This window comes from Podarcis gaigeae, assembly GCF_964106915.1.
Source record: "Podarcis gaigeae genome assembly, chromosome: 8".
Taxonomy (NCBI): Eukaryota; Metazoa; Chordata; class Lepidosauria; order Squamata; family Lacertidae; genus Podarcis; species Podarcis gaigeae.
The window spans coordinates 25,293,506-25,306,984 of NC_139684.1; the positions used below are offsets into that span (position 1 = coordinate 25,293,506).

General features: G+C 46.4%; 1 protein-coding gene across 2 annotated transcripts in view; it reads left to right on the forward strand.

Moving 5' to 3' along the window:
- Positions 1-57: 57 nt before the first annotated feature.
- Positions 58-13,479, forward strand: part of DNAJC16 (DnaJ heat shock protein family (Hsp40) member C16) — a 29,302-nt gene continuing 15,880 nt past the window's right edge. The window contains exons 1-6 of one of the 2 annotated variants that reach the window (XM_083752554.1): positions 58-293; positions 4,640-4,825; positions 6,010-6,076; positions 7,801-8,140; positions 10,931-11,115; positions 12,134-12,238. In XM_083752554.1, coding sequence (XP_083608680.1) covers positions 73-293; positions 4,640-4,825; positions 6,010-6,076; positions 7,801-8,140; positions 10,931-11,115; positions 12,134-12,238 — 1,104 coding nt within the window. In that variant the 5' untranslated portion in view covers positions 58-72. Of the gene's footprint in view, positions 461-4,639; positions 4,826-6,009; positions 6,077-7,800; positions 8,141-10,930; positions 11,116-12,133; positions 12,239-13,479 lie in introns of both variants that reach the window. The other variant, XM_083752555.1, reaches the window with a different exon arrangement.

A 13,479-nucleotide genomic window follows, 5' to 3' on the forward strand; every position in this document is an offset into this window, starting at 1 on the left:
CGGAGCCTTAACAAGTTTAGGACAGGGTTGTGGGGCAGCGGCTTGCTGCGCATGCGCAAGTGTTCCCACGCCATGGTCCCGAGCATTCAACCTCTTTTCCCACCATGCACCGCGGCGGCACTACCAGCGCCCCACCTCCCGTCCTTTACCTCCTTCTCTCCCGCCCGTCTGTCAAGGGAGGCGGGCCTTCGCCGCGCCGGAAGTGAGCCCTCGCTGCGCCATCTCTATGGTAACGGCGGCCAGAGGCGGGGCCGCCGAGCCGGAAGTTGGGACCGGGGAGACAGGAGCCTAGGGTGGGTATTTGCGAGCGCCCTTCCTGCCCACTCCGCCCCACAGAGGCGCCCCCTTCTCTCCTCCCACCCGGCGGAGGCGGCTGCGGCTGCTGTCCTAAGTAGCCACGTGACTTGGGGGGTTTGAGCGGGAGGGATGACTCTCTAGCCCTCCCAGGCCCTTCTCTCTGGTATGGAGGAGTAAAGGTGTGGGGATAATGGGGGGGGGGGCGGAGGGAGACGAAACCGTGGGGAGGGTCCTATCTGGGGCGGGGGCAGAGTCGAGTGTCGTGGCGGGGGACTGCGAGAAGCGCATAATGGGGGGCAGGAGAGAGGGGGCTTAGCCCTGGTGCGATATTGCGTGGTGACAGTTGCAGGGCGGCGGGGAGGGTCCCCTCTTGGAGGGCAGAGGCCCGTGGAGGGGGGGACATACCTATCTTGCATATGTCCTTTTCGAAACCGCCTCCTGCTGAATTCCCGTCCAAGCTTTTCTCGGAGGAGCTTAAGCTAAGGCGGCATTCGTGGTTGTAGTGGTTAAGCGCTGTAGACTCGTAATCTGGTGAACTGGGTTGGCGTCTCCACTCCTCCACATGCAGCTGCTGGGTGACCTTGGGCCTGTCACACTTCTCTGAAGTCTCTCAGCCCCACTCACCTCACAGAGTGTTTGTTGTGGGGGAGGAAGGGAAAGGAGAATGTCAGCCGCTTTGAGACTCCTTCGGGTAGTGATAAAGCCGGATATCAAATCCAAACTCTTCTTCTTCTTCTCCCTGACTTGAGTGGGGATTTGGACCTGGGTTGTCCCAGGTCTCCCCTCAACACTCTTTAACCATTTAAGTGTGATGGGGGTGCATCTGTCTTGTGTGGGGGTGGGGGCTTGCTGTGTTTAGATCCTTGGTGAGGACTGTCCCACCATCATTGTCAACGGAAACCTCCGCTCTCACCCTAATTTTATTATTTCTCTTGATGTACTTTGGGGAGGCTAACAGCCTAGTTGATGAAGCGCGCACACAGTTATAAAACCCAATACAAATGTTTTATGCAATTATTTCAGTTTTACAGAGCTAGGAGTTATAGCCATTGAATACAATATGCCGTTATTAAGTGGGCGAAAATACAAATGGTCATGGGTAGCAGAAGTTCTGCAAGTCAGGATTCTCATCGAGGGCAAACGAAAGGGGATGGGACTCTCTCTTCCGCGTCCTGCTTGTGTGTGGGAAGCTGTCTTGTTCCCAGTCTGCATTGGTTTGTGTAACTCAGTATTGCCTATGCCAGTGTTTTTCAACCTTAGGTTGCCAGATGTTGTTGGACTGCATCATCCCTGACAGTTGGCTAAGCTGGCCTAGGATAATGGGAGTTGTAGTCCAACCTAGCCTAGCCTGGTGAATAAACCTGAACCTTTCTCCACACAAAACATGTGCAACCGATGCTCCTAACACATGTGAGAAGTTCCCTTTCAATGTACCAGATCACTGGGACATCTCATTCAGTGTTGGCTAAATGTTGATGGAGAGTTGCTTTGCAAAGTTTCAGAAAGGGATCTTCTCCATCCTCCCATCACACATACACACATCCCTATTGATTGAACCTGGGATCTTTTGCATGCAAATATTATTCTCCTGAGCTACAACTCTTATATATTTTGTTATTAACCATGATCTGGAAGGGAACCTCCTCTGAGTATTAGATGCTGTTAGTGACAGCAACAAGGGAAGGGTCTGCTTATGAGCTTTCCAGAGGTAACTGGCTGGCCTGGAAGTTTGGATGAGTATCTGCCATGATAGTTTAATGGAATGGAGCAGGGATGCTTCTTAGGACTGGGTGCTCAGGACTGTTTGCACAAGAAAACAGTTGCTTTCATTGGATTTTTTTGTGAGATTTGTAGAACCTGCTGGAAGTCAGAATGTGGGATTACATTGGTCTCTGCATGAAAAAAATGTTCTGATGATGCTTGAAACCTGTTTTGGTGGTGTGGATGTTCCAAGAAATAAAACTGGAAATGTTTCCTATGCAGATTAGAGTATTTTCTGATGTCCTACAGAATAATCTAGTTTAGCATGTTTATTTTCAGGGATTTTTTTGGTGGAAAAATAAAGGCCAGTGTTTATTGCTGACATCTCAAAATGTGAAAACCCCTGCCCCAATTTGAAAATATTTTTTTCTAATACATCTATATATTTGAGTAGGAATAATAACTTCAATACAATTTCTTGTATTTGATGACTAGTCCATAAAATCTTATGCTGTATAAAATTTGTTAGTGTATGCCATAAGATTCTTTGCTGTTTTTGCTGCAACATAGCTGCCACTCTATAAATCTCTTCTATGTTACACTAGCCAAACATCATTCTTCTTTGGGTTTGAGATGAATGTTTTGCCATTTTGTCTCCTGCCTGTAGTCCCTGGCTTTATGTATATTTGGGGAGTGAAATCTGTTTTAGGATCATTCTTAGAGGCAAGTCTCATTGAGTTCAGTAGGAATCATTCTGGGTAAATGTGCATAGGATTGACACTTTAGCCTTCGGGTGAAATAGGTTTTTTTCAGTGTTGTCATTTTCCTATAAAGTTTTGAACTGAAACATTTTCCAGTGTCCTGAATTAATTAGGATGAGATTTGGCATATTTTACTTACATTAAGTAAACAAAAATAATACACATGCCATATTCATTTTTCACACCATTTAAGTATTTCAAAAGTTTTTTCAATGCCTCAAATCAGCTGTCCCCAAATATTTGTGTTTTCTTGGTGGGGAGGAGAAATCAGCAAAGCACATTTTTAATATGGTTTTATATGTTCAAACAAATTCAGATCTTGGATTGGATATCATTATTAGTGGACTGTTTGTCACCGTTTTAAGGCATGGCAACTCCTAATTTCCTTTACGTTAGTTACATTTTAAGGAGACATTGGAAATGGTTAATGCACTCCTTTTAGCAAAAGAGGTGAGAGGCTATTTATGTATGCTTCCTAGGAATAGTCATCTGAACAATGTTAATTACAACTTTTGAAAGTGCCTGGTTTGATTGGTGTTGGCTGAGTTCCCAAGCAGCCTTAAAATTATGGCTTACCAATCAGGGATTTGTTCAGCCTAAATAAATCACAAGCCTAGCTTTAGATATAATGCAAAGCTACTCCTTTCTTGGTTTATTGATCTGCTCTTGCCAAGGGAGAAGCAAAGGGGAAGCAGTTGGGCTGAGTGTGCTGGCACATAGTATGAACGCATTATGGTTTATTCAGCTAAAAATCTTGGCTTACTCTTATGTGCAAATGCAGCCATTGTGTCCATTCATGTATCATTCATTATAACTGGTTTGATGAAGATGCATTTCCAGAAATGGAAGTTCATCCATAGTGAAGTAAAATGGTGGAAAATATTCTGATTTCGGATGCCACCAATTGCTCTCCTTAGTTACTGTTAGGTATTCACTCCCTTCCCCCTCAGTTTCCTTGACTGAGGACCATTTAAGCTCCATCCAGGTGTCTGCTTGGCAGTCCAGTCTTGCAGCTCACATGGAGCTTTGGGAAAGGGATGACCCCTGTGCTCAAAGTGAGAGAAGTAAGGGATTTGGGTGGTTAGGCCAGATTCAGGTATGCCCCCTTGAAAAGAAGCAGGATGGTAATCATCATCATCATAAATTATTTATACCCCGGCCAGGACCAGGCTCAGGGTGGCTAACATCAAAATATAAAATACGTTAAAAACATAAAGTCAACCAATCAATTAAAATACATCTTAAAATCAGATTAAGATCAAAATAAAATCTGATGGCAACCCACGAATTATAACTATAGGGGTTGGGGACATTAAGTGCTCACCAGGCCCAACTGTTTGTGCTGGTCTTATATGGTCAGAGGAGTTAGGGAGGCCACTTACATGCAGGGTCTTATAAAAGGATCTTATGAAAGGAAGATCTTATAGAAGGAAGGGGGGTCAGACTGGGCCCTGACCAAAGGCATGGTGGAACAGCTCCATCATGCAGGCCCTGCGGAAAGATATCAAATCCCACAGGTCCCTGATCTCTTGCGGCAGAGCATTCCACCAGGCCGGGGCCAGGGCCTGGTACCCAGCCCCGCCCCACTTCAGCGGCTGGGATGGCCTCTGTCCCTCCAAATCTATCTGCGTGGAGGGTCAAAATGAGTTTTAAAAGAGGAAGTGGCAGTGTTATCATCAGAGTTCTCTGAAAGGCTGTGAAAATTGTAGGAGTCTAGAATGGAATCAAAGTTTCAGGGCCGCAATGGAGGTGAAGGGGAAGGTGGTGGCCATTGCAGAAAGAAGCAGCCAGGCCTAAGACTGGGGACCTTGAAACACCTGTATTGCAACTTTCCAATGTCTCATCCTAGATTTTCTCCTTTTGAAATCTCTCCTGTACAGGTTACCTGCAGGGGGGGAAATGGAGATGAAACGGCTAAGCGTCTCCCTGGTTGTGGTTTTGTTCCTTGTCCTGGTCCTGCAGATCTTGTCTGCTGTCGATTTTGATCCATATCGGATCCTTGGAATCAGCAGGACAGCTAGTCAGGCGGACATTAAAAAGGCCTATAAGAAGCTTGCCCGGGAATGGTGAGTGATTCATGAAATGGAGCTGGAATCACAGTGTATCATGCTTAGCTGCTGTGCTGAAAAACCGCCCGCCTCCTCCTTAAAGGCCTGTCAGCCTTTCTTATCATGTTGTGCACAGCTGTAGGCAGCATGAAAAACGAGTGTTAGTTGGGGTAAAGAACCCAACCAGAGCCCAGAGGTCCATAGAGGTTGACTTACTAGCGAGCCATTATTTTGGGTTGCTGCCAATCCTCCACCTTCTGGCATGCACAGAGGGCTTGGAAGAACATCAGGGTTATCCCTCTTTTGTGCGGGGTATGGAGGAGTTAAGAAACAGTAGGAGTCCTTCTGTTTCTTCCCTGCTGAAGAGCTTCAGCTGAAATTAGACCTTCTGGGTGTCCTGCTTGCCAGATAGCTGGATGCACTTGCTCCTGTTGAGCTGCTATATTTGTGGTTGCCTGCACAAGCCCTAAGGACAGAAGCAGCTCTGTGCTGTTGGTAAAAAGGGAGCCAGCAAATCAAGGTGCCTCAAGGAGGAATACTAGGGAAAGTACTAGGGACGCAGGTGGCGCTGTGGTCTAAACCGCAGCCTCTTGGGCTTGCTGGTTGGAAGGTCCACGTGATGGGGTGAGCTCCTGCTGCTCTGTCCCAGCTTCTACCAACCTAGCCATTCAAAAACATACCAGTGCAAGTAGATAAATAGGTACCACTGCGGCAGGAAGGTATTTCCATGCACTCTGGCACTCGTCACGGTGTTCCGTTACACTAGAAGTGGTTTAGTCATGTTGGCCACATGACCTGGAAAAGCTGTCTGTGGACAAACACCAGCATACTCGGCCTGAAGCGAGATGAGCATCGCACCTCATAGTTGTCTTTGACTGGACTTAATTGCCCAGGGGTCCTTTAATTTTACCTATCTTACTAGGGAAAGTATGTGCTGGAGGTCAAAGACAGGGAGACCTAGGTAGCAGAGTCTGTTGACTTTGTCTTTGCATATGAAATGTTTGCACCTTAATTAGTGCCAATTCTCTCTTTGCATCAGGAATCGACCCCCTGTAGTAAACCTGTTCAAACATCAAACAGATTAAGCCTTAGTGACATATTCTTTAATTAGTGTCAGTTCTGCCTGCACAGTGCCAGGGTTGAACTAAACCCAACAGCCTTGTGATCAAACTGCTCATGGTCTTGTTTTCTTTCCATTCCAGGCATCCTGACAAAAATAAGGACCCAGGAGCAGAAGATAAGTTCATACAAATTAGCAAGGCTTATGAGGTATCGGGCACACTTTTCTAACTTTGTGTTTTCATATTTGAGTATTTAAGGCTTCTGTTTTAAATGCAGGCTTTACTGTAAAGATGGGCAGTCCTGCCTCTTCCCTTCCCTGGTTCTGGTGTTCTAATTTAATACCTGCTACAGTTTTACCCTGGCATGCCACACGTGTAAATCCATAAATGTTACAGTGCCCAAAGTGATCACACGAGAGTAAAATCTTACTGAGTTTCAATCAATCGTTTTATTTTTGTACATAATTACAAAAGATACATAATTAGCAAAAGTAGTCATATGCATTAAATAAAACACCAAAAAGTACACATTGAGCAATTTCCACTTAAATTGTAAAAAGATAGAAAGTAAAGATACAAAAATTTAATATCAGTAACAGCAGCAACCCCCGCCTCCAACAAAATTCCCTAAACAGTACCCCAGCCCAAGAGTCTGTTCAGCAGCCTCGGCTTTCGTAGCTGGAGTCAGTCAGGGCCCCACCCTCCCAGGCCAGATGGGAAAAAGCCTGCAGGGCAAAGAGCAGGTCTTCCAGGACTCACAGGCAAGGTGGTTTAACAGGACTTGCTTCTTAGTTAACTGGGTATAATCATGGTCTAAGGGGCAAATTAGATGACTTAACAAGAGATAAGAACAAAGGAAGACAGCTACCATGGCAATATCCATTGATAGTCCCATCTTCCTCGGGTTTGTCTTTCCTAGGGGTAGCCAACATGGTGCCCTCCATATGTTGGACTACACCTGCCATCATCCCTGGCTGGGGTTGATGGGAATCGAACTTCAACAACTGAACACCGGCTAACTATAGTCCAATCCCCTTTTAAATCATCTTATGGCAATGGGTTCCATGAGTTAGTTACATCTTGTGTGAAGAACTGCTTTCTCTTGTCTGTCTTGAATCAGCTGGCAGTCAACTTCTTGGGTGTTACTTAAGTTTTAGTATTCTGAGGGGGTGTTCTAGCCCAGCTTTCCCAGCCTTGGTGCTTTCCGGATGTTTTGTACTACAACTTCCATAATCCTGACCAGTGGCCATGCTAGCTGGGGCTGATGGGAGTTGTAGTCCAAAATATCAGGAGAGCACCATTTAGATAATGGGCCTGTTTTAGTGGTGGTGGAATTTATCCATCTGGATAAAGTTCATCACCACCAAAACAGATGTACTTTTGCAGATTGAAAAAAAGAAAAAGCCCCACGAAACTAGGATTAATATGGAAATATGAAGATCCTGGCATGGAATTTTCATCTTGTAATGTATTTTGAAAAGTAGTGTTTAAAATGTTATTATCACAGCAATGATATTCCTCCAAGGAACTCAAGTTGGCGTACATGGTTTTCCCTCACCCCATGTTGTCCTCACAACAACCCTGTGAGGTAGGTAGGTTAGGTAGGTGAATGACTGGCCCACGGTCACTCAGTGAACTTCATGGCCAAGTGTGGATTTGAACCCTGGTCTCTCTCAGGTCCTAGTCCAAACACTAACCACTATACCACACTACCTGTTCTATTTACATAAGGTCATCCAAATACATTGGGTTGGATCCAGGCTGATTTGGTTGAATTTAGACCCTGTCAAAATAGCCATGACTTGTTGCAGAGGTTTCATTGGGACGCTTATTCAGCTAACTTAACCGGGACCCAGCCCATCGCTCCTTAGTGTTTCACAAAGCATAAACCGGTAACATACACTTAAGAGCGTTGCTGTTTGTCCCAAACAGATCCTGTCCAATGAGGAAAAGAGATTAAATTTTGACCGCTATGGCGATGTGGGGGAGAACCAGGGCTACCCCCATCAGCAACAGTCCCAGCACCGCCCGTTCCACCATTTCCACGAGAGCTTTTATTTCGACGAATCCTTTTTCCACTTCCCGTTCAACTCGGACCGCCGTGACTCCTCCGACGAGAAGTACTTGCTGCACTTCTCACACTACATCAACGAGATTCTGCCCGACAGTTTCAGAAAACCCTACCTCATCAAGATCACGTCGGACTGGTGCTTTAGCTGCATCCACATTGAGCCTGTGTGGAAGGAGGTGGTCCAGGAACTTGAAGGGCTGGGTAAGAAGAGAAACGTGTTTGGATTAGCATCACCTGCATCCAGAGGGTTTGGGGCAGAAAAATGCATGATTCTACCCTCTCCCTGGCCAGTTTTGTGGCATTCCCAAAGCAAAGGAAGGATTAGACTCTGATTAATAGAAGACACACAGAGGCTTGACCAGCAAGACTCTGGGAGGGGTGCGTATAATAATAATTCCTGTCCACCCTCCGGCCCAAGTTGTTTTATTCCCAAAAGAACCTTTTACACAGTGTACGTAAAAATCAATTAGATTTCCTCTGAGCATTTCAAAAAAACCCCACGTGGGGACAAAGTTAAACTACAAAACTAATTTAAGCATGCATACTTCTGGGGTAAATAAAACAGAACTAAAAAGGAGGAATGCATTCAGCAACCCTGGAGGTCATAAACAACAATAAACATGATAGGAAAGATGGCAAGGAAGATAGGGATCTTTATCACCTTCATGTGAAAAACTATTTCCGGGCCCTAAGATTAACAAAATCAAGTAAGGCTACATCAAAGAAACTGCCTACTATCTTTTATGACCCAGGATGCATGCCTGGCAAAGCAACTGGCCACTGGCCTGTGTCCTATGGTGCTTATACGTTGCTTGTCAGACAGAGAGAAATGGGCAGTAGAGAAAATGGCCAGAAATGCAGAGGCTTGTGGGATTTCATCAGAAATTATTGTCAATGAATCGAACCCAGTCAATGCCATGCTTTCATAGCTTACACAGTGGCTTGATGCATATTTTATAATTCCTCATAATAATCCCACCTGACCCCCACACTCTGGATATTTGCACTCCTACAAGTTTGAAGCCAGTTTGCTCAATAGAAGATGCATGGAATTAGGGTTTAGCTAATCTCCAAAGGGCAAGCCCCCCGCACCCTCTTGAGACACATAAGCCACATTTACACCGTACATTTAAAGCACTACAATGCTCATTTAAACAACTTCCCCCCCCCAAAAAAAATAAACCTCTGGGAGCTCTAATTTGTTAACGATGCTGAGAGTTGTTAGGAGGCCCCTATTCTGCTCTTGAGAGATACCATTCCTAAAATTCCCAGAAATCAATGGACCTGATTTTGTCATGTCCATGAATTTCAGTGGGTCTTTCTACTGGATTCAACCCAGGGTTCTTGGTTTACTCATAAGGTTGTGGTGGAACATAGTGAACAGAGGTGGCCTCATAGGGTGCTGAGTCAGGCAATTGAGGGCTTTGCAGGACATCACCATCCATTTGTATTTGGCCTGAGTTTTTATTTCAGAGTCTGGCTGCGTCTTCCCTGGGCTGCAGCTGCAGTAATTCAAAAGCAGTGTGCTCTGAGAGGGCCACTCCAATGTGCCTTGTGAAATAAATGAATTGAGCTACAAAAGGCTATTGTGGAGCTAGTGTTCTCACTCACAGAAGAGGTTTCCCACTGCATGGCTGCATGACTCCCTGTTCTGGCCTTGCCTGCTTCCAGTCATCCTGTACTGAGGATTGTTAGTTCCTCTCTCTCTCTCTCTCTCTCTCTCTCTCTCTCTCTCTCTGCATTGGTGGTGACTGGATTGTTCCACTCCCAATTCAGTGACAAAACAAAACAAATCCTGCCCAGAGAAGAGGCTTTATGAAACATCACTACTCTGGGGCATTCATCTAACTTCCTTGCATTACATTTCCATTAATATAAACAGTGTGGGTTGTATTTGGCTGAGTCCTACTCAGATTAGACCTGCTGAAATTAATAAAACCTAACTTGATCATGTCCATTTCACATCACCTGCACAACTGACTTCCTTCTTCACTTGTTTCTGGAATTCTTACTGTAAAAGCAAAACTTTTCAGGGGCAAAAGTGTGCCTTGGCTCGTGGAAGATTGAGTAAACACTGCCCTGGTTGCTGCATTAAGCCTCGGCATCAAGTCCAGTTCTGTTGGAGCCTGAGGCTTGCCAAGGAAGGAGAGAGTGCCTAGTCACTGGTCCTAGCCAAACAGAGAGTATGCAGGACCTTGGACAGCTCCAGGAAGCCCTGCTATGGTAGCTATGATGTTAGAGCAGTGTTTCCCAAAGAGGGTGACATCACACAATTTTTGTTCTTTTTGAAGAAGTTCTTTTGGAACCCATTTGGGCCATAAGCCACCATTTCTTCTCCTTTGAGGTCTCCTCTTCATATTCTTACATGTGAACAGCAATACCTACCTGTTTTGAACCTGTATAATGTGGTTACCGGGAGCCTCTTTGAAGGTGCGCTTCCAGCACCAGTCAGCAGGTTGGCACAGAAAGCACATCTTCAGAGGAAGTTGATTTGACTGCCAGCCACCTTGCCTGCCAGACCTCCTTTGAACTTTGACACGTGTCAATCACCTGCTGTCATCAGGTGACTGATAGGTGGGTGGTCCTTCGTACCTGTCAAATGGCCCACAGGGGGACTTGGACCCGGTCCCCCACCTCTGCTTTCACACAGAGCTCAGTCTTATTCATAGGAAGCTGCCTTCCATTGAGATTGGCTATTGGTTCATCTAGTTTGGTATGTTGACTGGCAGCAGTTCAGCAGAGTTGGAGATGTTAGGAATTGGACCTTTTTATGCAGTACTTATTCTCTACCACTGAGCTACAATTCTTCCCTTACTGCTTCTGCTGCTGCAGAAAATGCACTAGCAGTTAATCCCTGTCCCTTGAGGCTCCTAGATGCTACAGTAAACATGTGATCACAGACTTCCGGTGTTTTAGATTCCCTGAAGGTGTTGGAGACCGTAGGAGAGAAGATTAATTTTTCTTTATGGTATCCTTCCTTCCCTCATTCAGGAGTGGGGATTGGCGTTGTTCATGCTGGCTATGAGAGGCGCTTGGCACATCACCTAGGAGCACACAGTACACCATCCATCCTGGGACTTATCAATGGGAAAATTACCTTTTTCCACAATGCAGTTGTTCGGGAGAATCTGCGGCAGTTTGTGGAAAGCCTACTTCCCGGTAACCTTGTTGAGAAGGTGATTATTGCCTCCTGACTTATTTTAAGCTCCTCTTTGCTATTTTCTGTTTTTGTTTTCATTAGCATTTTATTAGAGACTTTGTAATCCCCCCCCCAAAGATATGTGCCACCTAACCTCTTTCCCAACGCTCTCAGATCTTCTGTGGATATTTGGGGGTCTCTTGTGGATTTCGGAATTACTCTGTTCTCTATACAGTTGGTGGGGCTACATAATAGCCAGAACAGGGAAATGGGTATTGATGATTCAGTCTCATAGGATCCTGGGTTTAAAGTGAGTTGTAGCCAAGTCTAGAAATCCCATCCATTGATTAACAAAGCTCCTGTAGCAACTGATCACCCATTGGCCAGGTTTGTCCAGAATGCGAAAGCCAGGATCAGTTCAGGCTCAACCTCGCTGATAAGCAGAGTTACCGTGGCTTGTTTTGCCTAAGCTTGGCTTTGTTTTTCTAGCCACTCCTGCTAGGCACCTCTGTAGCTGAACAACCATCTGGACCAGGGTGCTGGAGCAAACCAGTATAAAGTCAAAGTCATGGGTTTTGAGGTAACAAGGAACCATGGTTGATGCAAGCCACGTTTCTTAAGCCAGCTTCAATCCATGATTTTGTATTGTGGCTTGTTGGCCACAGGCAAACCATAGTTAACTGGCTGAATAGGTTTGGATGTATAAACAAACCACAGCTGAGCTTAATAAACCATGGCTTTACAATACTGTTGTGTCTTTCTGTGCTGCATTTAGTTGGCACTAACATCAGGAGGCCCATGTATCTCCTGCCACAGTATTCCCCAAATGGTGCCCTCCAGATATTTTGGATTACTCAGCCCCAGCCAATACAGCCATTGGGAGCTCCAGTCCAAAACATGAGGATGACACCAGGTGGGGAGAGGCTGTCCTAGCATACCATGTCAGTTGGCCCTTAGATGCAAGTTTGCAACTTACCCTTTAAAAAAAAATATGAATCTGAAGCAGCATTCAGTGTTTGATGACTGAGACTGATCATTTCTGTTTTACATTGAAGATTACAGATAAAAACTACGTCAGATTCCTGTCGAACTGGAAGAAAGAGAACAAACCCCACGTGCTTCTCTTTGATCACATGCCCCTCGTCCCTCTGTTGTACAAGGTAAAGGCTCTGCTCTGTACCTGTTTTTTGTCGCTTAGTAAGAAATGGGGCAGGGGAGGGGAGGTCCTCTGGCTTCCTTTGTTGGTGCGTATCTGTATTAAGATGTACCAAAAGGAACAGAGTCATGGCACCGTAAAAACAATAAGCTTTCTTTGGCATAAGCCATCCTTTCCCAACTTGGTGCCCTCCAGGTGTCTTGGATTACAACTCCCATCAGCCCCCGCCAGCACAGCTGGGGGAGACTGGCAATAGCTTTGTGGACCATTTTATCAGATGTCTCCTTTCTGCGGACCTGGAAGTGCCTGGATCCTCTGAAACAGCCTTCCAGGGGCTCAGTATTTTGCAGTGGTGTCCAGCAGTGTCATACCATGGGTTGCTGGCGACCAGAGCGGGGCAAGTGTCCCCCCCCCCCCCGGTGGACTGGGCAGCTGGAGTGGAGGCGCATTCTGGGAGGCATGTGCGGAGCCCGCAAGGCACGTGGTTTCTGGTGCTGATGGTGGCGGTTGTTGCATGCCTTCTTGGCCTGGCAGCTCCATCACCTTCTGGCGTGGCCACCTTCACCAACCACAAGGAGAAGGAGGTGCCACCCCAGCCCTGCAGGCCTGGCCTGGGCACGGCTTTGCAACAGAAGCTCAGCCACGCAGCCTCGATGAGGGAGCCTGTTATGGGGGCTCCTGGTTGCACCCCTCAGAATGACACCCAGGGCCACTGCCCCCCACCGCCGGCCACCTCCACACTACACCACTGGAGTAAGGGACCACAGAACAGAGGTAGAGCACATTATATGGATTCCAGAGGCCACAGGGCTCAATCTCCAGCTATCAAAGTAGACAGTACTGGACTAGACGGACAGTAGAAGGCAGCCTCATACGCTTGGTTATTGCCGCTGTCAAAGAGACCCTGCCCTAGTGTCACTGGGGGCTAAGAAGTCCAGAGGAGGAAATTGTGAAAGCTTTGGAACGAACATAAGAACATAAGACAAGACTACTGAATGACTGGCCCATCCAGTCCAGCGTCCTGTTCTCACCCTGGCCAACCAGATGCCTGTGGGAAACCCGCAAGCAGGACCTGATCACAAGAGCACTCTTAAATCCTCACCCCACCCCACCCCACCCTGTGGTTTCCAGCAGGGCTTGGCAAATCCCTTCCTCTGCCATCAACCCCTGGTCTGTATTCTTTTCTGTGCAGAACTGCATGCACACAACTAGCAGGCACATCTCCTTGTCATTCGCTTCCTTGAA